Below are 23,927 nucleotides of genomic sequence, written 5' to 3' on the forward strand. Positions count from 1 at the left end.
GCCATTCTATGATTCTATGATTCTTTCTTTTGTTTTTTTATTTCAAGACTGGTAGGATGGTCATTGTTTTTAGAAGATTTCAAGGTTCTGAGGTTTTTTTCATTGCACTCTAATCCTTATTAATAAGCTTTCAGTACGCTATTATTTTTTAAAGTTACCAAATTTGGCCAAAAGCAGTGCTTCACTGCTCCATTTAACAATTACTGTTACTCACTGAAGCACAAAATTATCATGTATTGTATTTTTTTTAAATTCCCAAGTTCTTTTTTAACCTTTTCTCCCCTCAAGTATATATTACCTTGCATACATCCCTATAATGAAGACAAAAGACAGTTTAGGAACCAGTCACTTCTGTCTCATTTCTCCTTTGGTGAACCATGAATGTTTCTACATGCAATATAGAGAAAAGGAGAGGCTAACTGTTGTTGTGTTATATTTGTGCAACATACTTCTTGATCTCAACCTGTAGTCCCTCTCCCTAATAATCTGCAATTCAGGGAAAGTGACAAGAATTTTATAGCTAAAAAAAGCATGAGTGAATGCATAACCTACGCGTATCAAAATTTTATCTTCAAAATGGTCTCCCTCTAATCCAAGAAAAGGGAATGAAAAGGAGCAGTGGCCAACCTGGGAGCCTCGCATGTGCTCAGCAAGCACAGTCCTGCTGAATGCAGTTATCCTCTAGATATTCAGAGAAGATTCCTGGTGTCTGCTCTGTGAAATTTGGGTCCTTCTAGATTGCCCTGGGATTAGTAAGCACGGTGATACCTCCTTGGTACCCAGCTCCTAATGGGTCCAACACGACCAGCTACTTGCTCTGACAGATCTCTGTGTAATAGTGCCACGCCTCCACGCTGAGCTCTGAGCAAACTAAAAAATAATCTGTAGGGTATTTTCTAAAAAACAAGTGTTTCCTTTTTCAACTGTGTTTCTGGTTCGGTAACACCGACTGCCAATGTTGTACTTGTTTGGTCTCAGGTCTCAAAAAAAGTGGTTTGGATATTGAAGAGTACCAGAGGCCTGAGGATTAGAAGACAAAAAACTCTGGATATTTCCAGTGTAAAAATCTTAAACATTGATCTCATATCTGAAATACAGCTCAGTGACTTAGCAAACATCGCCTGTAGCTGTGTATCAGCAGTCTGTCTCGACATGAAAGACACAAAGACTGATGTGACTTAACATCAGGATAATCAGCTTCTAGAAACACAAATAAATGTGCACGCATTAAAGTATGTAACTCGAGCTGCATGTCGTTAGAACATCCCGTGAGAGCTGATTAAAGCAGCCATTACAATAAAGCAACATTTAGTGAAATAAGAGTTGAAATAACGTAATGATTACAGCTCAAAGCAGCTGTAATCAACTTGCCTTACGATGAGATGCCATTGAAATCTGAGCAGTCGTGAGATTTTTAGACATCCATGGATACTGAATCACTTAATAATGTAGCAGGCTAATAAACTGGAGATCTTCCATTTTTTTCTAACTTGAATTCAGTAAATGAAAATACAAAAATAAATTATAGTGAATAGCTGACAATGCTTTGTAAATTAGACCATTAAAATACTACATTCCACTTGATTCACATATATACCCAAATTGTTTCAGGAGGGGCCCCGTTAATACAATTGTATCAACCGAACAAATATGTGTACAGATGGAAATTTCAAATATAAGCCTAAATAGCAAATTAAACACGCACACGAGGGCATGCCTCTTTGATAAGCAACAAAACCCTAGAATGACAGGATGTTTTGAGCACTCCCTAAATTCCCCAAGCACCAGAAATCTGCATTTAAATGTAGTATTTTGTCTTTTGGGGAAATGCTGCTTTTATATCTAATATGTTAGTAAATAACTGTAAAGGTACTTCTCCCTATTCTCTGACAGATCCCGCTGTGCATTTTCTCATGGATTACACAACCTGCAGAACACAGATCCAAGGACATGACTGATGATCCTTCTGTAATTAAAGGCCCCTAATGCTGCCAACATGAGCTCTATACAAAGAGCTAGGTAGAAAGTACCTTGCCCTTTTCTGAGCCCTTACAGTCTCTTATGCAGGCAGCAACTCCAAGCCATTAGTGAGAAAGAAAGAATATAATTTATTTCTACTTTTGGGAAGAAACTGGAAAATATTACTCAGTTCATTTCACAATTAATGATGTCTGCAGACAATCCTCCTTATACATCCAACACATTCTTACACCATCTCCCCCAAAGGGATTAATCAACCGTTAACATGAGATTGTTAGGTTTAGCCTAAAAATTAATTAACTTTAAAAAAATGGTAAGCGGCAGACAACTTTGCAGACTTTTTTTAATATAGATCAAATAAAGTTTTTCTGCCTCACCATACTCTATCATTAAAACTGGAAACAAGAGACGTCAAAGATCTCTATTTAAAAGATGAAGATTGTGTTTGCTTGCATGATAGTTGACTTGCATAGTTCATTTGTAACAATCAATCAGCAGCAAAGCTGCTGCAGAATGAACAACCCTTGCATACAGATTACACAGAATATTAATTTCAGTAATAATTGAGTACTTGGAGTCTTGCATGTAAAGGGACTAATGTATTATACATTGCACGTTATGCTGTGAGAGGTTAGAGGATTTTGAAGCCAGACAGAAACCATAAAATGTGCAGACTGCATTGTCAAGAGGGAAAACAAAGAATGAATTTCTAAGACAGACAAACTTAAGAACAACCTAGAAAAACGTGGAGGGAGAATTGGACAGCTTGCACTGTAAAGCCACTCTCTGAAAGCAAACAAACTCTATCTGGAGTGTTCAAGGTTTTAGAAGAGTCACAGAAGTATCCACAAGGTAATACTGCAGCCTACAGATTATCAACATGTACTGAAATGAAGTCTTCTCCTCTCACAGATAAAAGTAACTGAACAGGTACCACAGAATCACAGAATGTCAGGAGTTGGAAGGGACTTTGAAAGATCTAGTTCAGCCCCCCTGCCAGAGCAGGATCACCTACAGTAGGTCACATGGGAACGCGTCCAGACGAGTTCTGAATGCCTCCAGAGAAGCAGACTCGACAACTTCCCTGGGCAGCCTGTGCCAGGGCTCTGTCACTCCCACAGTAAAAAAGTTTTTTCCAATACTTTTATGGAACCTCCTATGTTCGAGCTTGTACCCATTGCCCCTTGTCCTGTCATTGGACATCGCTGAAAAGAGCCTGGCTCTGTCCTCCTGACACTTCTCCTTGGCATATTTATAAACATTAATAAAATCACCCCTCAGCCTCCTCTTGTCCAAACTACAGAGACCCAGCTCCTTCAGCCTTTCCTCATAAGGGAGATGTTCCACTCCCTTCATCATCTTTGTGGCTCTGCGCTGGACTCTCTCAAGCAGTTCCCTGTCTCTCTTGAGCTGAGGGGCCCAGAACTGGACACAATATTCCAGATGTGGCCTCGCCAGGGCAGAGTAGAGGGCCAGGAGGGCTTTCGCCGCCCTACCAGCTACTCCCCTGCTAACACACCCCAGGATGCCATTGGCCTTCTTGGCCACGAGGGGACATTGCTGGCTTATGGTCACCCTGCTGTCCACCAGGAACCTCAGGTCCCTTTCCCCTCCGCTGCTCTCCAACAGGTCAGTCTCCAACCTCTACTGGCACATGCGGTTGTTCTTTCCCAGGTGCAAAACTCTGCACTTGCCCTTGCTGATTTTCCTAAGATTTCTTCCCGCCCATTCCTCTAGCATGTCTAGGTCTCTCTGAATGGCTGCACAGCCTTCTGGTGTGTCAACCACTCCTTCCAGTTTTGTGTCATCAGCAAACTTGCTGACAGTGCTCTCTAATCCCACATCCAGGTTGTTGATGAATATATTGAAAAGCACTGGCCCCAGCACTGACCCCCACTAGACAGAGGCCCCCAACTGGACTCTGCCCCATTGACCACAACTCTCTGACTTCTTTCCTTCAACCAGTTCACAATCCACCTCACTACCTGATCATCCAGTCCACATTTTCTCAGTTTAACTATGAGGATGCTGTGGGAGATAGCGTCAAATGCTTTAGTGAAATCCAGATAGACCACATCAACTGCATGGCCACCATCCATCCACCTAGTAACATCTTCATAAAAGGCTATCAGGTTGGTCAAACATGACTGACTTCCCCTTGACAAAGCCATGTTGACTGCTCCTAATGTTAACTGCTGGTTTAGCCTATGAATAGTTTCAAATAACTACTCTCAGGCAACTTAAAACCAAAAACCCAAACACAACACCACCACCCAACCCTTTTTTGGCATCCGCAGTCACTGATGCATTTTCAACACTCTGTAAGTCCACTCTCAGTCTCTCAGCCCAAGCCGAATTCTGTCATTGAACAAAGTCAGCATCTCTTCAGGTATGTAAGCAGACAAAGCTTTATGTGTACAAGAATTCACCCCTGCTCTTTAACAATCCATGCTGTGGAAGTATAGTATGCTAACAGACAACTACTAACTTTGAATAAACAGTTATGCGGAAAGCTATGCAGATCTGTTTACGAAATTAACTGTACACATTTCAGACCGTTCTGGTAAGGGCAGCTGGAAACTTCTGCAGAAAAGGTTAAGAAGAAACAAAACTAAGTTCTGGTAAATGAATACTGAAGATTTCATGTATCAAAATTTTTCCTAGTTAAAAGGATGAATTTAATAATAAGACTATACATGATCATCTTAAACCTACAGCTAAAAGACTGGACTAAACAGCACAATATAAAATTCCTTTAATTTTAATATGAGAATTATGAAAGTTACTAGAGGCTTCAGATATTTTGGGTTCTAAACTTCACAAACAACACCACAAAAAAATACAATACCAAGCAATACAGACTTTCATCTGTGTATGATCCAATAGTGCTTATGAGCCTGAGACATGGGGAACAAGTCAGGATGTCCTGTCTGACTTCAAGCTGCTGCTCCAAAAGGATCAAGATCTTCTGTGGATCTTGTGTTATACCTGCCAGTCCTAGGCAGGTGTCAAAGCGTATGGGCAGAAGATCTGAAGGGGCACCAAATCCCTATGTGCTAACATCTGAATGTCACTTCAAGATACATGATCTGGTTTATGACTGACTTCTGAAAATACAATTCGAATAACCATTCATAAAAGTACCTGCACACCTAAAAGGCATTATTTCCGTGTAAATGAAAGGCTATGGATGGGGTCATCACAGCTACAGATACGCAGAGTATGAATCATCTGTAAAACTGTCAGTACACACACTCACTAAAAACAGTAGTATATACTCCAAGTGACGAATGACTTGATACAAAATCCTACATGGATACTGTAACCAGCTGCATCTTTTCCTTCCATGCTGGACTCCTGCTCTTTGGTCAGTCTCTCTGGTATGCTAGTACTGTAAATATTCCTATTTTTCTTTCCTTCCGGTTTCCTTCCCACAAGGTGGCGATCCAAGAAACCCATTAAGAAACTTGGATGCCAAGTTACAATTTTTTTTTTGAGGAAATCAAGTCAATAAAGAACAGTATTTCAAAACACTCCCTTTCTCCTCTACCTCAGAAACAAACTCCACTTAATTTAAAACTAATTATAGAGAAGTACATTACCAAAAACATGTCTGCCACCAAACTACTCTCATAATACATCTATAAAGATACATAATGCCATGTATATAACCATACTTCTCCCTCCAAGTCTCAGGGCAGTTAGCTCAGCACTGGAAATTCCAGAGACTTAAGTTTGAAAACACAAAAGCACAAAAGGCAGCTGACTGACCATGCGGGTTCCACAAAGCATACAGTACTTACCTTTAGAGAACATACTTTATTTAATAGAAGTTTTTTTGCTCCAATATACAAAATAAGGGACTGTAGTAGTCCCAATTAACATTTACATAGTTACACAGCAAATAATTTCCACCATTTACAACTGACAACTTTCCCACACTCCCCACAGCCAAGACAAAAATCCTACAATGTTTTATATACCAATTAGTTATATTTCGTACTTTCCTGTCTCTTTTCAATTTTTTTAAGTCGCAGTTTCTGATATCAGTTAAATTAAGAACTTAAAATTATTTCAGCTGCACTAAAAGAAAAATGAAATATATAATTTGAAATACTATCTCAAAAACCCTATACAAAATAAAAGTCAGTATCTTATAAAAATACATAGCCGGAGTAAAACCAGTAAAACAACAAAAATGTTTTAAATTTTGTTAGGGTATAAAATATTTAGCAACTAGTCTCAGCTTTTAACTACATCCAAAAAAAAAATACCCCAACCCCCAAACATTTCAATTACCAAAAAGTAATGTGTCAGTCTTTTACAACACTGTACCTTTAGTATGCAAAGGACTTCATCCTTCTAACATGCACCATTATCCTTAACCCTTTTCGCACTGAAAGCTGAAAAAAGGTTCTAAAACTATTATTTTAAGAAAAATCCAATCCTATTTTCTGCATCTTCCACAATATTTAAGCTTTTACTTTACAATGCTGGTAGTTTAATCATGATGCGTAATTTTCTATAAAAGAATTCTAGGCAAACCAAGGCTTTAGAAACTTCGCACTTTACAAAAGCAATTTGTTACAGTATGACAGTTGCTAAATAGCCCAATTTATTTAGTGACCCTGTTAAAGATTTGTTTAACTGAGTGAATAGGTGAAGTAATTTCCTGAGCTAAAAGATACAGGTAAGTAAATAGTCAGTTATAGCAGCAGACAGGAGACATTCTTTTTAAAAGTTGTAACAGTATCAATAAAATAACCTTAGAAAATTACAATAATGTAAAAATCACTAGCTGAAGAGAGAGTGACAAGGACATCCAAGACCTGATTGCCATAATCTGGAATGCACATCCAACGACTTTCCAGAAATTACATTCAGCTACTGTCAGACAATGTACTGTTAAGTGGAAGAATGTCAAATCCCAATAGTTCACATTTCTTACAGATCGGGTGTTTTGTCAAGGTTTAATTCTTAATGCTTACTATTCTTAAAGGAATGTGGTATCTTCAGTCTCATGAAATTCCAATCCTATTTCTTCATATTACTCAGATGCAACTACTTAAGACCTTGAGTGGTTTTTGAGATAGCCATCCATGCCATTGGGAACAGAAGCGGATGTACTTTTGGGAGAGGGAATAATCTTGAAATTTACTTTGATCCAAAGCATTGTCATTTGCTTACAGTATGAACCATTAATAAAATATTAAAGAACTATAAAGACCAGTATACCATCACTGCAACATCATTTTCTTAATGGTATGCATTCTTAAAGTCTTCCATGCAATAGTTAATTCACTTTTTTCACCCAGTAATGGAAAGAGGATGTTCCAATTTAATTAAATGAAGTACCTCACTTAGATACCAGTTCCTCCAGAAGGAAATCTCTCTTTTGTGTTATTCATTCTTTACAGATATTGTAGGAATTGTTTTTAGAATTTATATTGGTTATTCTCTAACATTTAAACATAATCAGTTTTAGTTCAAATTAATATATAAAATTTCCAATACTTGTCAGAATAAAGGACAATACACAAGATCCTAAGTTACAATAATTTATAAATAAAAATAAACTATTACAAACCAAATCTTTCCCCATACGGAGATTAAAAGCCATAATCTTGACTGATTGTTCCCGGTCATACATTATAAATAACGTAAGCTTCTTCAGAGAAGCAAAACATACTTGCCTACCTGACACCAGTTTATATCTTCAGTTAAACTACCACCATCAAGAAGGCAATTGTGTTGGGCCCAGATATATCTTCTTGCTTACGTGTTAACCCTCCTAACCTCATTGCTTTAAACTTAAGCACAGGAAACTAAGTTCACAAAGAGTCCTTTGCCTTTTATATGCAAAGTCTGTATAAAATACAGATTTCTAATGCTCCTATTGCACCAGCCTGGCAGCGCAGTTAGAACCTGATTCAAATTCCACTGAAGTCCATAAAAGGTTCTCCAGTGACCTTTACGGGCTTTGAATTAGGACCACAGAGACAGACAGTATTACCTAATGGAAAGCTCCTGCAAGAGTGGCTGGTATCTCTCTTTTTGCTTATGAGATGCAGTGGAGATGTGTAGTCAGCATGATACCTGAGCAAATAAAATGAAAATGATACAATTGTTTTAAGAATCCCAAACTCTGTTGTGTGCAAACTGTGCTACTGCCCCTGGAGCTCCCTGCTTTCTTTCTTTTCAGTGCTTGCTCCATTCCAAGAAAGAGAAGATGTGAGTCATAAAAATCTCTCTTCATCACAGTTCCCCCTCAATCCCGAGACTGATAGAAGAGGATGTAACCAGATTCAGAGTTCTTTGAGATGTCTGATGTCAACCCGTAGAATTCTTCAATAGCTTGTGCATCAATTTTCTGTATGTAAAAATCCAAAAATTTAAAGTAAGAATATCTTGCGTATACAGGACATTAAGTTTCACGCCAAACAGCAATAGCTTTCACATAATTACAAAAAGTAATAAAATCCAAATAACTCAAACTTGTTATGTTTTGGTTTTCTCTCTGTCATCAACAGCACAGAGGGCAGCGGCTATACACACTTTATAGAGAGACATTTCAGTATTAAATGAACCTACTATGAATGCAATCTTACATGCGCTGCTTAGGGAAATTTCACACAGCAAAAGTTTTAAAGACAAAGATATCCCAATGCGATTTTATAACAATATGAAGAATATAAGTACAAACTACCACTTCTAAATCTAAGCAGTGTAAGCCAATCAAGTGCAGAGGAGAATAAAGAGAAGGCAGAGGATGAAGGCAAACTTCAGTTTTTCACACAAAATGTTTGTCTGTGATCCTGTTAGGTCAGAAAGTCTCCTATAACCAAGATTTTTCTGGGAAATTTGCAAAGCTTCTGTCAAGAAGGTGAAAAGAGTATTGTCTGCTTTTCATCGCCACGATTTCTGGCTACAGAAGAAACCGAAACTGAAAGGAAGCTCTCTTGCTACATCATAAATCAAAGGCAGTTATGCTACAAATACCAACAGGGTGGAAAGATAAATCTTCCTTTGCTTAGGCAGATTTTATTTAATCTCATTCCCAGTATTTGGAATAAAACCTCTCTCAGCAAGGAGTCAGCCATTCTAAGTTGATGAACCACAAACCTAAAAGTCAATTAGATGTTTTAGATTTGAGAACAAACAAATTCTTTCCTTCCCCTTTAGAAGGGCTAAGAGAAAAAACTCAAAACATTACTGCCAGGTGTTACTGCTTTGGAATTGGATGTTTGTGAAATGATAGGAGATCTACTATGGTGCTCTGTTTTCCCTGGAGGAAACTGTACTTTTGACCCTATTGAGACATTTCAATTTACGGTGTATCTTGATAAGACACACAGACAGTCCTTTTACTTTCCTAACAGCTTTCTATATTTCCATGTTTGTCACTTCCTGTGTGAACAACTGCTCATAACGTGGCTTGGAGATAAGAACTTTTCAATACTCTTGACTCGTCCTGCCAATGCTGCCAGTTAACAACATTAGTCCAACACCTGTCTCACTCATTTTTCTTCTTTTCAGTTATGCAGTTCTTGGGTATTGTAAGGAAAATGTAGACTATTCATTTTGTAGATTTAATCAATTCAAAGTCAGGAAAAGGGACTGGGGCAGCACAATCATACTTCTGTTCATACATAAGCATAGACAAGGGGGAGGAAAATGAAGACGGCAGAACAAGCAAAAAAACTGAGATAATGTAATACCAGGACATCAGCAGTTTTTACTCCTTCTCTCAATAAAGAATAAAAGATAACTGATGAAACAGAAAGATAACAAAGTCAAAACTGGTGAAGTCAAAACTGCTGTTCCAAAAAAAACCACAAACAACTGGTGAAGTCATAGAATTAGAATTATAGAATGGCCTAAGCTGGAAGGGACCTTAGAGATCATTTTAATCCAGCCTCCCTGCCACCAGGGACGCCACCTCTTGACTAGATCAGGCAACACATGGGGACCGAACGGGAATCGAACCCGCAACCTTAGCGTTGTTAGCGCTATGCTCTACTGACTGAGCTAACCGGCCCCCTTAACTGCTGTTCCAAATTAGTCAGAAACGTTTTGTTGTGGTTTTTTTTATAATAATTTTTATACGAAGAATTCCTGGAAGTATGTCTAATATTAGCAAGAACAACACCAGATGCAAAAGGCTCCTGTTTCAGGGAGTAACTTAAATTTTATAGTGAAATCTCAAAAATCTGAATTTGTTCCTTTGTCTGAAACAATCCAAGATACTCGATAAAACAGAATAGCACACTGGTCCATTCCATTAAATCTTAAAATTCCAGAAAATACAAACGAATGGCTTGCATCAAAAAATTGCCCTCAGAAAAGCACCACAGCAAACCCATTTATCTATATCTTTATTTGCCATATGTTCTGGCCCCTGGAATAGCTTATTAAACAAAGGTGAAAGACAGTGGCCATACACAAGGCAGCTTCTTTCAGGAAGTATGAAGAAGAAGGCAATTCAAAGTATTGTGTGGTTAAACTGTAAGGTGCAGCTCAGCACTCACAGTTATTCCACTAAGACTGGGGTTGAACTCTCTCTTCGTTAGCATCCAGCCCTTTTACTGTAAGTACCTGTATACACAAGGGGGGTGCATGCACTCTAGTTGGTCTGAGAAAAAAAGTCCAGGGTTTACACAAAGCTTACCTCAACAATATCATCATCAAAAAGTAACCAAAAATCATGACTCTTCACTATTGCAATATAATGTCCTCTGTTAGGGCCACTGTAAAATAAAATTAGAAAACAGACTGTAATACACACGTATGTAGAAATGTATTTCATTAACTATTTTTTTTTGTTTTAGAAGAGCAATACTTAACAGTAATTAAAATGGCTACCACTACAGTGTTTGTTTGGATGTTTCCTTTGGTTGTTTTTCCTTTCCACTATCTATCATCTTCATAATAAGGTCCTTCTTATCTCTACATTTAATATTGTGCTAAAAAGGATTATAATTTCAAGTGAGGAATACGCACCACAGACATTGAAAATACAAATGAAATTTGAAAAAAAAAAAAGAGAAACAGAGAAGAGAATTCAAGAAAACATTGTGATGTTTCATAGAGACAGAACAGATCCCAAACTATTTCTGATCTTCAAAAAGAAAAACATGTAGAGCTGCTGTTCATCTAAGGTCTCAGTCAGAAATCTCTTTATCTGGTCCACTGTAAACAAAAATGGAATTAAACTGGCAGTTTATAAGTCTCAAGAATCCTCACAGCAAAGACAAGGGCTCACAATTAAATTACATCTGTTACAATGCACAGCTCTTCAGCTTATGACACACAAGAAATTTCTCAACTATGACAGAAAAAAAGTTACTTAAAACCATCCTATTTCTAACTGGATTTCAAATGAGGAAATAATACATTTTCTGACACAGCTGAACCTTACAACTGGAAGTGGACAACTAGTTAAAGCAGTTCTGGAATTGCCTTAACTGGCTACCAGCCCTCACACAGTTTTTACATCTACATCAGAGAGGGAAGGCTGCCATCTGTGAGGGACATGTCTGTGTAACCAAATCACGTAACTCAGTGAAAACTGGGTTCATCTGCCACAGCTCTGAAAATGGGTTCCCAAGACTGCAGCTTGAATGACAGAGACAGAAACAGTCAGAATCGGACAGAGTTTTTCCCTAAAATTCAGAATGAGAGCATCCCAGAAAACTATGGCACAAAGGCTTATTTTCCAAAATTGTCCCGGCCAACTTGAGACCTCATCTTCTTAACTCTGCTGTAATCCTGCGTCTATCTACAGAGGAGTAGGGGCACGGGTGGAATAAGGGCAAGAACTAGAGGGCAGGTCTGACATTTTGAAGGACATGGACATCCAAAAGTTGGAAGAATAGGCTGATAAGAACCTCATGAAGTTTAACAAGTATGAACGCAAAGTCTTATGCCAGACTAACTCCATCCAACAGCACCAGATGCAAACCAAGTGGCTAGGTGGGCTCAGGAGGTCAACAAGATGAGCCGTTAGCCACCAGGACATCGTTTTGGTGACAGGGGTGAGAGTATGTGGGGTTGTACTCTAAGAGTAGAGCCAGCAGTGAAGTGATAAATCTCACCACTCTGCATACTGGGACACAAAACTGGGCATAGGATTCCAGATATGACTTTTCCATTATAATGGAGAAACAGAAAAATGAGGAAGTCCAGTGGCAGACCACGATGGTTGTCAGAGGGCTGCAGCACCGGAGGGATGATGAGAGCCGAGAGAGCTGGCTTTATTCAGCCCGGAGGAATCCAATTGCTGTCTTCAACCACCCAAAAAGGAAGAATTATAAAGAAATCAGAGGCAGGCTCTTCGCAGAAATGCACAGTGAAAGGACAAGAGGCAGTGGCTGCAAACTGCAGAAGAAATTCTGCCCAGATACAGGGAAAAAAAAGTCACTGTGAGAACGCTGACAGACTGGAACAAATTGCCCAAAGGGGCGGTAAAATCAGCATTCTTAATCGTGAAACTAAGCCCAGTGCAACCTAATACATTGTTCAAGTAAGCCCTGCTTTGTGCTTTAAGTAGTTATCTTCACAATGTAAACTATCTTGTGATTCTAGATGTAAAATCACCATTTTCAATTTTGGGGCTTTTATCTGGTCAGTAAGCAGTTTGTAAAGCAGCCTTGATTTTAAGACTTGAAGCCACGAGAACATTTGTAGAATATAGCAAAATCAAATAAAAATCTAACAGTCACATTTTGAAAGCAAGGAAACAAAGCAGTCAACAAAACTCATAAATATAGGGATATTGTTGTTCAAGGAAAATGTTGTTAAAGCCTTTGAAAAAAAACCACCCTAAAGGAAATGCTTCATAAAGGAATCTGTTCTATAATACTTTTCCTCCTAAGAAACTTCTTAAAAAAATTATCTTTACATGTTATTAGAGTTACATGATACTGAGTGTTATACTTTTTTTTTTAAAGTATAGTTAAGTTCACACAAAGATCTGTGACATGAAACACAGTTATCACTTCTCACAATGGACTACCACAGCAACAAAGGTATTTGTTCTGTCAGGATGGGTAGCATCTCCCCACAATGCTTTCTTTCCTAAGAAACTATTCTTTTAAGAAGTCTTTAAATGCTATCAGAGTTATGTGATTCTGAGTGCTTTGTGTTGTTTCTTTAACATAGCTATGCTTGCACAAAAATCTCTTGTGTAAAATAGTTATTACCTTCCACAATGAACTACCACAGCAACAAGGTCATACATTCTGTCAGGATTGGTGGCATCGCCTGAGGTGTTAAATAAACGAAGCTCTAAAGGAAAAACTACTCTATAAGAGAGTTTTGTATATCGATGCAGCTGATCCATGTATTTAAATCTCTTCAAATGGAGAGCTAGAATCATAGGCAGCTTTTTTACTTTCATCCTGAAAAATAAAACCACAAAACAACAAAACCTCAAAATACAACAGTACTTGCAACATCCATCCAAAACATTCAGTTAATAACAACAAACAGAAAACCTGTCTTTAAAAAAAATTGCAAACATTAAAAGAAGCTCAAATAATCAACTGTTAACAAGTATGTCCTGCGTTGCTAAACTAAAGGTGGATTTTAACAGCTGAGAGGATTGCAAATGTATTTAAAATAATAAGCTATAATATATAACAGCTGTGATGAACCCACATAATAATTTAGATATAATGACCATATAGCACAGAATTCAGTTTTTAAACATACCTACTCATAACTTCCCTGAATTCCCCAAAAGAAAAACTAGACCTCACTTGGTATACAGTGCAGGTACTGCAACAAAGTTGTTCCAGAGATCCTGTTCCAGATTAGTATCTCAGTAAACCAGCCAAGTCAAACAAGCTTTTTAAAACAAGTTTACACCACTGTGTTATGTATGTATTACTCCAAGTTTTCATAGCAGGCCATTCATTTAACATTGCCAAGGGACACAAATAGCCTACTGCTACTCACTTTACCTCACGCTACTGAAACAAGATAATGCTGTGCTCTAGCACAATAATTTTGTACAAAGTTGCAGCATTATTTTACGGCAGTCAAAGCCAAAAAGCGACAATCTAGTTTCACCTGAGGACTCACGAGCCCCTTTCCCTAGTTTGAGGTATTGAGATATTGCAACAGTGTCTACAGATCTGCATCGGCCAACCACAGCTGGCCTGGCAGCAAACACAGACTTCCACTCTCTGGGCAATAAATTTGCCCATAATAACAGAGCAACCAAGCTAGAGTGCTCTGCTTCTGGGCACAGCTCATTGCCTTAGATCAGCACTGTGCTGAATTTCTTAAACTGCCTCCAGTCCTCAAAGATAGCTCAAAAGTCTCAACAACACAGCCCAAGCTTCAGACACGTCTACTAAGATGGTATTTTCAGAATGTCAGGGAGTACGTCTGCACAAGACAATCCTTTTTCAAAAGATAGGCAGCTGGGGACAAAATCCTTGAAAACTCATCTTCCTTTCCTTTTTCTCATTAAACTTAGACTGACAGTAACCTGTAGGAAACCCTGCTAGACTCATTTTCTCAATAGCCTGCAAGGGAACTAGGAAATGAAAAAAACAGGAGAAGGGCAGAAAGATAACAGAAGCAACTATTTTTAGGGACAGTTACATTCCTATTATATTACTCAGATACAGATATAATTTATCCTCTCTTTCTTTTTTCAAAACTAAGTCCTCTTTTTATAAGGCAACTGTGTTAGATATTAGGAGCATTTTCACTGGTGAAGGAATTCAGTACACCACTTTTGCTAGTTGAGTAGACACTATCACAAACAAACTCCATATTACAGAGATGGAACAGAATTATGACTGTAGTGAAACTGAACTTACAAAGCAAAATATGAACAACAAAAGCTGTGTTTTGCCAATATGGCAGGCCTACAGCATAGGATTATGTCAACACAGCTTATATTGGTCAGGGATCATATTACCTCCCACACAGAAAAAGCGCTAAGGCAAGAGAAAACAACAGCACAGACCTGGCTTCAAAACCCTCTAGCACACACCCATTAGGAAGCTTAGGCAACGTGTCAAGACAGATCTTCCAGGTGAGACACGTCAAAAGCCACGTGCTCAGTGTGTGGTAAACCCAACAACCACAACCAGCGGTATAACCAGTAGAGTGTGTCGGTGTTCCCACCCCTTTAACCAAATACTTTCCCAGATAATAAACACCACACACTACACAAAACCAGAGTTTTTTCAAATGTGCAAACAAGACTAAAAGTGTTATTGGGCAAACAGGAATTGGTTTTAAGCATAATGAAATTCAGGCTTCCACAGACCTTCTGGTACACTTCAGAAGCACTACTCAACACAAGTTTAGCATAAATAACTACGCACTTTAAAGTAACCAGAAACTCATTTAACAAAAAAAGTTACAAGCCTCTTTCTGACTGAAACAGAAAAAAACTGTCATTAAACCGATTCTTACAGCAACTGGAAAAAATATTCGATTATCAAAGCAAAACTAAGTTTAAATAGTCACATGAAATGAGTGACTTTTCATCATTACTGATAGTCTTTGAGTATTCACTGGCAGTTTAACTTGGTTTTTAAGTTATTTTTGGTCTTAAGACCATGCTTTTTCTCATTTGTAAAATAAATAACGATCAAAGGATTCCCAAAAAGCTTTACATTGATTCTCATTACTCGTGAAAGTAGGCTCACAGGATTCAAGGAAGAGAAATGCAACAAAGTTACTCTGAAGTAGAAAATTGAGAAAAATCAAGGGACAAAAAAAGTTCTCCTGCCTCATACACACACACAGAAGGAAATACAAGAGTATTTTCATGAAATGCATGGATTATTTTTTCCACTCCCTGTGTCTGATGTACCTTTTATGTGCTTCTTGCTTACTGCGACATTCTTCACAGTAATATTTGTATTCACTGCACAGAGTTTCTGTATTGCTGAAACCCCTGAATAAAAAAATAAAAACAAAAATGCTATAGATACTAGTTTCTTATCTGGAATATACATATAGACATATAAAATATAAACAAAACTTTATACTCCTAAGTCTACATAAGCTAGAACTTGCTAAGCTTGTAAGCTTTTAGTTTTACTTTTTGTTTTCTAGGTAACAGATAAAAGACAAGTTACAAAAATTCACATTTTTGAATCTACCTTAAACAATGAGTGATTGAAGTATTCTGCTCCACATCAACTGAAAGGTCTAAGAAGTCTTCATCTTTGCTGCTTATCTGCATGAAACAAGAACAAATAGATCACAGTTAAAACAAGTTACACTCATTTACCTCTGCTTTTCAGTACCACTTTCCATTGACAGAATGCACCTTTTACCTTATAATAGCCTTTTAAAAATTGTTACAAGTGGCCTTTCTGTTTCAGAAATTTACTAAATCTTTGTTTCTGATTTTGTTCAGGAAGAGGAAAGCATGTATGTATCTGTGGAGTTATATAATGCTGCTTGTCATTACGCTGTGATTTCAGCGCAACAACATTAATGCCAAGCTCTTTCAACACTTCACTTTTTTCAAAACACAATCACTGGGATTCTTCTGTTTAGTCCTCCCTCCTCAGTTCTTCCCCTGTGATCCCCCAAAACTGAAAACTGTGTATTTGTATATCACAGTGTACCTACCAAAGACCACAAATAATTTGAATACTCTCCTTGGCTAGATTAACACTTTTAAATGAGCCGCACATAGCAAATTTGCAAATGAGACTTTGAAACTTGGTCTGATAGAGGCAGAATAGTAGATAGCCAGTTCTTCCAAAAATGCAAAAAACAGCAAAAAATAAAATCCTAGAAGCAGAGAATAAATTCCATCACAAATCCTCAAAAACGGTGATGGATGAAATCCACAGCCACCTTGAAGATCAACTATGTTATTAAAAGGTTTAGGAAATGGAAAACTGCAACCGTAACTTTTTGTCTGCTAGTGTCTCCTCTCTGTATCTAGAGACACTCAGTGCCACAGAAGAAAATGTCCTCTGCCTTTACAACTCCTTCGTACAAAAGTAAATGCTTTTTAAAAAGAAGCCTTACTGCACTTTCTTGATTGAAAGCAAGACAAGTTAAACAGCTACAGGAGAATGAATGCAAGACGATCTTTAAAACATACGAGATTTATGTTCCCTTTTCATCTCAGAATAAAAATAAATTTGGAAAGTTGTTCTCTGATTATCAAGAGGTGAGAAACACACAGGTCCTAAGGGGAGCATCCTTAATAAACTGAGTAAGAAGAACACTGAATAAAAAGAAAAATACAGGTGGTCAAGACAACTATTTTTGAGAATTAATGACCTTGGACAAATCCAAAAGCTTATGAAATTAAATCCAAAGCTTGTTAATGACTGTGAGAGGACTAGGCAAGGATTCCTCCCACTCTTCTGTAGCTAGTCTTTCCAAGAGTAAGAGTACACATACAAAAAATATGTCACTATGCCCGTATACATCACAGCTACTATATGATTTAGATGCTGAACTGTAATTTTATACTTTACAGAAATTATATATATTATATTTTATTTATTTATTTGTTTATTTTCTACTTTACAGAAAGTGTATATATATAGAGAGAGAACTTTCAAGATATTTTTAGGGTGGAAAAAAAAATGCCACTTGCATCATTAGTGTGCTGCACATTTCCTGTCTTCAAGGGATGTACTATGCTTTAGGCACGTGGACATTTCTTCAAAATATCCCATCGCGAATCACTTTTGGAATTATCAAACTTGAGTGTATAACACTAAGAACACTGCTGGAAATCATCTTAGCCTAGGGATTAAGAATGGCTCAGAGAAAAAAAACAGTTCTAGAAAATACTCTGCTCCACTGTTCAGCTAGGACAGCTGGAATTAAGAGTCATGTGATCAGTGTTATTTAGACACACAATTAGATAATTCTTCCTCTCTTTGTCTAATCAAAGAAAATTCCATGAAACAATACAGACTTCACAGGCAGCTTTATCCCACGCAGAAGCTGTACTTGCGGGGAGGAGATAGAGAAAAGGAGAGGATGTGTTGTACTTAGTTAAAAGGAGATTGATCCTAAAGCCAGAAGTTAACTAAAGGAATTGTTTCAATCTTAGTGATAATACTGATAATACTGCCTTAAAGACCCTCTCTCAGGGTAGCCAGTTTGTTGTGCACTTAGGATCATGAGGAATCATTACTTTATTGTAAGAATAATCAAGTGGATTTTTTCCATCTATGTTGATAATTTAGAAAGTGCTATTCTTAAATCTTAAGATTTTTTGAACATTAGTACGCCAACAGTACTTTCGCCCCCAACATTAACTCACACAGTTTTAATTTAAAAAAAAAAATTAAAAAGTCACTCTCTGCTTCTTCAACTAGCCCACCCACCCTCTTCTCTTTGAACAGAGATTCTGTTTCAAACAAATACCACTAATTTCCTCAGACTAAAGTTACCAATGCTATCCATTTCAATCAGCTGTAGAATGAAAAAAAAAAAATGGACATGGTCAAAAAACCTCATCACTTGCAGAATCAAGCTGTGTTCTGTTCAAAAAGCCATCTGAGCACTCCTAACAGGAACATCTGAATAATAATGAAGAATTTGGGTGTTCCAGCATCCTGGCTAAAGGGGGTGGTATGTTCTTTCCACATTAAGGACATAAAGTGCACTCAAACAGCTCAGCTCTACTCTGACCTCCAACGCCACATGCGAGAGAAAACTCAGAAGGCTAAAATTCACACAACCTGTCTTTCTTTCAATTTGGAATTTCACTAGCAACATGAATGAGCTCACTGACAAAAGAGATTTTGCAACTGTAGGCTCCCATGTGTGCTAAGACAGAAACTATTTTTAAATGAAGCTGAAACAAAGGGCATGATTTATCTTGGTTGATAAAAAAAGGAGAAAGAGGAAAAAAAAAAAGTAGGGCATAGTTAAGACTTCCATAGTGCTCCTGTAAAAGACACCACTGAGATTTTCCTTAGAGCTTTCTCTCAGTCCAAAGTAGAATTGAGCCAAAGAATTTTATGCCTTGTAGACTCATTTGAACACAAGAGCAAGACCATCAGCTGAAGAAAATCATTATCCATGTTTGGCACTTCCGACCCAAGATAATTTCCTAATTTTCTCTGTACAAGTATTGCCCATATTAAGCTGTTTTAAATTTAATCTTAATGAAGTCAATCACATTATTTTCTGGTTTACTGTTATTCTTTCCTTAAATTGTGAGAGAAATCTGTAAAACCAATGAATGCCTAAATCATTTTTATCAGTTATCCACAAAGATCTGTAACGTTCACATAATCATATTGCCTCTGTCAAGAAGAGGGAAAGCATCATAAGAAGCACGTAAAGACAACTTACAATCCATTTAGTAACTTACCATTTTATAGTGAGGGTTAACACACAACACAAATTTTTCTTAAAGAACTGTACTTATGCTCCTTATATTCCACTGTCCATACTTACATTGAGGATAAGTCTTTAGTCAATTTTTTATATTAAAGATGGGCCAATGAGACCATGTGTCCTGGAAAGGAGTTCTTTTCTATAATCAGGACAACTGAAACTAGAATAAAATGTTGTCATACTGATTTTAGGAACATTGCGTAGGGTTGGGCAGTTAGAAGATAACCATTCTCACTTAGAGCAAAGATAGGTTATGCTTTATATTTAAGTATGCATTAAGTTCCAAATTTAAATAAAAATATACTACTTTCTTCTTATCATTAAGAAGCACTGATTCAGCCACTATTGCTGTACTCCAAGTACTTCTGACATTTCAAGTTATATTTCTAAACACATAAAGACTCTAAATGCCAAAAGCTTACATCAAAAATCAAAAGAATCATATACGCTGACTATATCTGAAAAGAAGACACTATTCACAGTAATGTTACTTACTTAATATGTCTAAATGTGTTTCTAAGTGCTCATTTTCAGGTCACTGTGTTTTAATTAGACACAAGCTCATATATTGAACAGACAGAAGTTGATAAAATAGTCTCCAAATTATTAGGGCTTAGAAAACGAAGGCCCAAATATACTAGAAAAAAATGTGTATTAGAACACTGAACTTAAAATTCAACCATCCAGGGAAGCACAGTGAAACCCAGACAAGGCATATCCTGGCAGCAATCGCTAACAGAAAAATAAACTGGAGTAATGTTACTCAAACTCAAAACTGTTCATAACTTCATAACTAATACACTAGTAGAGAGTCTACCTGCATTGAAAAACTGTATTCAGGACCATATCTTGATCAAAATCCTGACAGCACTATGCCAAAGTAAGGAAACACGCCACGACAGAATTACTTTAATTTTTAAGTTGTGCTGCTTGTTCTCTGTCAAGCAGGTAAAGTTCAGTTACAAGTTTTTCTAAAATGTATCCTTTCTCTTATTGTAGAACTATTCTCAAAGAAAATTTAAGTATAGCTTACTCAAAGAAGTAGTTTATTTCTGAAGGTCTAGTATTAGAAGAGTTCTTGCGGACAGACATTTAGGAAAGGATTAATTTTCCTGTGCATTATCTTCTTCAAGAATATCATTCCGCTGTCTCAGTGCCAGAAGTCAACCACAGTATCTTGATTTCAATGAGTTTAATTTAAAAAGCAGAAATTGGTGGAAACTGATTCAGAATACTTATTTATGGAATGCATCACTAAGTACGGCATTAAGTTACTAAGACACTAAATTTGAGAAGAACTCCACATCCCCAAGTAACATGCTTCATTGCTCTTACTAATACCTCAATTTAGAATTTTCTAATCTAAATTTTGAAGTTGATTATGATTATACTGACAAAAATTCAGTTGGGCATTTTTCTAATATTGGCCAAAGGCCCTTTCCTACAATTCATGTATCAGCTGCTGAAACTTTCTCACTTACAAAGAAAAAACGTAAATGTTCATAAAAATGTTAAGATTTCTAAAGAAATCTAGTATGTTAGTCTGTTTGGATAAATGAATCACGAAACATGAAGTTCTGAAACATGGAAGAATTCATTTTACGAAGCACATAAAGACTTACAGTTTCACATGTAAGACATCTGGTTTCGTTAGTTAATGTTCCCTGAAAGATTTCGTGAACCCAGGTTGGATCTGGTGGGCTGTTATTTTCATTGTCGACGTTGCCATTAGGTAGGCGACCATTTTGTTTCTCTTGTTTTCTTTCCTCTTGCAAGATATCCGCAATTGTATTTAATAGATAGTTTAAGAACTCATGTGCATCCTGCTGCATGTAGTTATCAAAAAGCTCTACAAAATGAAACAATAGAATTTTTATTATTTAATCTACTTCTATACTACAAAATACTTTTAAAAATAAGCTAAATTTCAAACACATTTCACATCTTGAATTACTCATGACAATATGATACCAACCCAAAACGCACACTTTGTAAACTAAGCCAAAAATATAGGGAGAGGGAAAAGAGGAGGGCAACTTGGTTTACATTGACAGAAATCTCTCTGTTGATCAGAATTAACAGAAGAGCAAACCATCCTGCAAGAACACTAAGGCATGGCTCAACTACCTAAACATAGGTGCACATATAGTGCCACCAGAAATGCCACAGGAGCTATGCCCAGCTTGGGTCAACGTCTTGAACAACACAGATTATCTCCAATGGCATTTGATGTTGATCCTTCCCAGAAATGAACGGAGAACTTACGACAGGAAATGTTTCACTGCCTCAACCTTCTGTTACAGGAAGAATATAAACAATAAATGCTCAAAACATTGTTTTATTTATTTTCACTTTCAGGGTTTCAAGTCCATTGCTGCTCTGTCATAAGCACAGTTTCATCAACACTAGCAATGAAAATAAGATTAAGACTAAAATCTTAAAGATACTGATTTAAACTGTTTTCTTCCTCAAAGCTCTTTAAGTAAGGCAGTATTTGCAGAAGCCAAGTTAAATTAGCCTGAAGTTTTAGCCACTGCAAGAACAAAGAGGTTTCAAATTTATGAGTAATAAATAGATGTCTTTCAAGATCTGAAATATTGCTTTTGGAGATTGATATATATTGTCATTTTTATTACCAGTGGACTTGCTGGATAGATAACAATGGATTCATCATGCTTTCCACTTCATGTCCTCAGTTTGTCAACATTTCTAAGCATAATAGTTTTAAGATTAGTTCAGTGGAAGGAGAGTAGTTTCACTGGCACAGACTTGCGACGTATAGCAATGACACAGATTAAAGCATAATGTTGAACTCTCTTTCTCACAAGTCTACTTACTTGTTTATGTTCAAACTGTACTACCCTGTAAGCATTGTTTACTGTAGTCTCCTGGGATATCAACCTGAGAAATCTGCTGCCGCTACAAATCCTCACATTAGGAATGGGACTAAGAAAACTAGGCACTGAATCAGATTTAGTAATAGTTATTTCTTCTCTCACTGACCAGGTATTGCTACAAGGAAATTTACCTGTCAATTTAAAAAGCATTCTATATCACTGGCTAATATCATACAAGCCTTTTAATCTGCAATTACTTCAGTTAGTTTAATTTGCAATTGGCTTACAGTCCAAGAATACACTTGGAGACCTGCCTTTAGTGGAGAGATGGCTCCCAGGACTGGAAGGATGAATGAAAAAGATACACAGTGAAGGTTAAGTTTTGAAGTGTATCCAGGGACTACACGGAAGCTTTACTATCATTCACTTAACGGTGTCCAGGAGTAAATTTGAAATAGAAAACAAAATCCTGAGTTATTAGCAAAGGAGGGAAAATTTAATGCTGATGTAAAACATTTGGAGAAGTTAAGCAGTGCAATAGGTCAGCCAAGAGTGCAAACAAAGTAGTTTATTTAATGAACACTACTCTTGAGAAGCTAGAGTAAGTTCAACTCTGAATTGAGCCAACTTTAAGGTCTTTATTCAATCAAGTAAATCAAGGCAGAACAAGAGTTACAAGTCTCTTGAAGTAAAACACTTCAGAGGTTCTTCACAGAGGTACATCACTGCGCTCTCAGGGCTACGTGCCCAGTCAATACATGAGCATTAAGTACGACAGAATGAAAGCTACACGTTGTTCATTTTATGATTAGAAGAAACTTAAGCAAACGTAACAGTGTGCCTTCAGCTAACTTCAAACCAGCAGCTGCTTCCCAGCTAGTCAATCTTAAGGTCGTTAATATATATATATATGTGTGTCATATTCAGACATTGAAAACAAAACAGCAGCACTGCAGTATAGAATACATTATACTCTCAGTCATCGCCCTGGTATAGCTGGATACTGTCTGGAACAAAATCTAGATTCGTGTTGCAGACCTACCTGACTCTGTATCTATCTCTTCTTTAAAGCTCAAAATTATATACCTTTACAGTAAGCACTTAATAGCATATACAATGTCCATGTAATCACTGCCTGACAATTTAGCCATTTATTTGTAGAGAAGGTGAGAGTATCATCATTAAAAGAGACCCAAAAACGACAACAAGAGCTGAACTTTTACATCTGCTTTCTCTAATGAAGATTTTCCAATGGCCTTCTCCCACTTTTAGTGTCATGACATAATTAATCATTAAAAAGAACTCTTTCTAAAAAGAACTTAATGGCTCATGTGGTTTACTTTCTGCTTTCCATTTGAACTATTCTCCACATTCATCATAATCAGCATGAACTGACATAATGATCTCTTTCTGTAAATGCATCAACAAACGAGTACCCTCACTCAAGTATAATTACCAAAGAACTGAATGACAGTTTTTTATTCTGCATAGGTAAGAGACTGTATATTACCCGAGAGCTTTTTTTTTAACAATATTATTACAACTCACAGTGTGCATTTGCTGGAGGGATCACTTCAAATTAGGAACGTCATCATGATATTTTATTTCTTGTTTTTACTACAGAGATGGTAATTTAAAGACTTTTTTAGTCTGCATATATGGTCTTGGAGAGGTTACAACAAAACGAATATGTCTATTGCAGCGGTGTTAAATATGGTACCTCATGGAGTTTATTTAAATCTAGAAGTT

At 37.0% G+C, this 23,927-nt stretch overlaps 1 protein-coding gene and 1 non-coding gene across 2 annotated transcripts in view; both read right to left on the reverse strand.

Annotated features, from left to right (window-relative positions):
* Positions 1 to 7,695: 7,695 nt before the first annotated feature.
* LOC104268896 (ubiquitin carboxyl-terminal hydrolase 12-like) overlaps positions 7,696 to 23,927 on the reverse strand; it is a gene marked incomplete at its 5' end in the record, with an annotated part of 30,731 nt that continues 14,499 nt past the window's right edge. Inside the window, 6 exon segments of the mRNA XM_009873418.1 lie at positions 7,696 to 8,350; positions 10,649 to 10,727; positions 13,182 to 13,379; positions 15,821 to 15,904; positions 16,113 to 16,189; positions 20,964 to 21,190. Coding sequence (XP_009871720.1) covers positions 8,249 to 8,350; positions 10,649 to 10,727; positions 13,182 to 13,379; positions 15,821 to 15,904; positions 16,113 to 16,189; positions 20,964 to 21,190 — 767 coding nt within the window.
* Positions 9,946 to 10,019, reverse strand: TRNAV-AAC. The gene has a single exon. It is a non-coding gene; the product is annotated as a tRNA-Val (tRNA).

The sequence above is a fragment of the Apaloderma vittatum genome, unplaced genomic scaffold (assembly GCF_000703405.1).
Source record: "Apaloderma vittatum isolate BGI_N311 unplaced genomic scaffold, ASM70340v1 scaffold13867, whole genome shotgun sequence".
NCBI classification, from domain to species: domain Eukaryota; kingdom Metazoa; phylum Chordata; class Aves; order Trogoniformes; family Trogonidae; genus Apaloderma; species Apaloderma vittatum.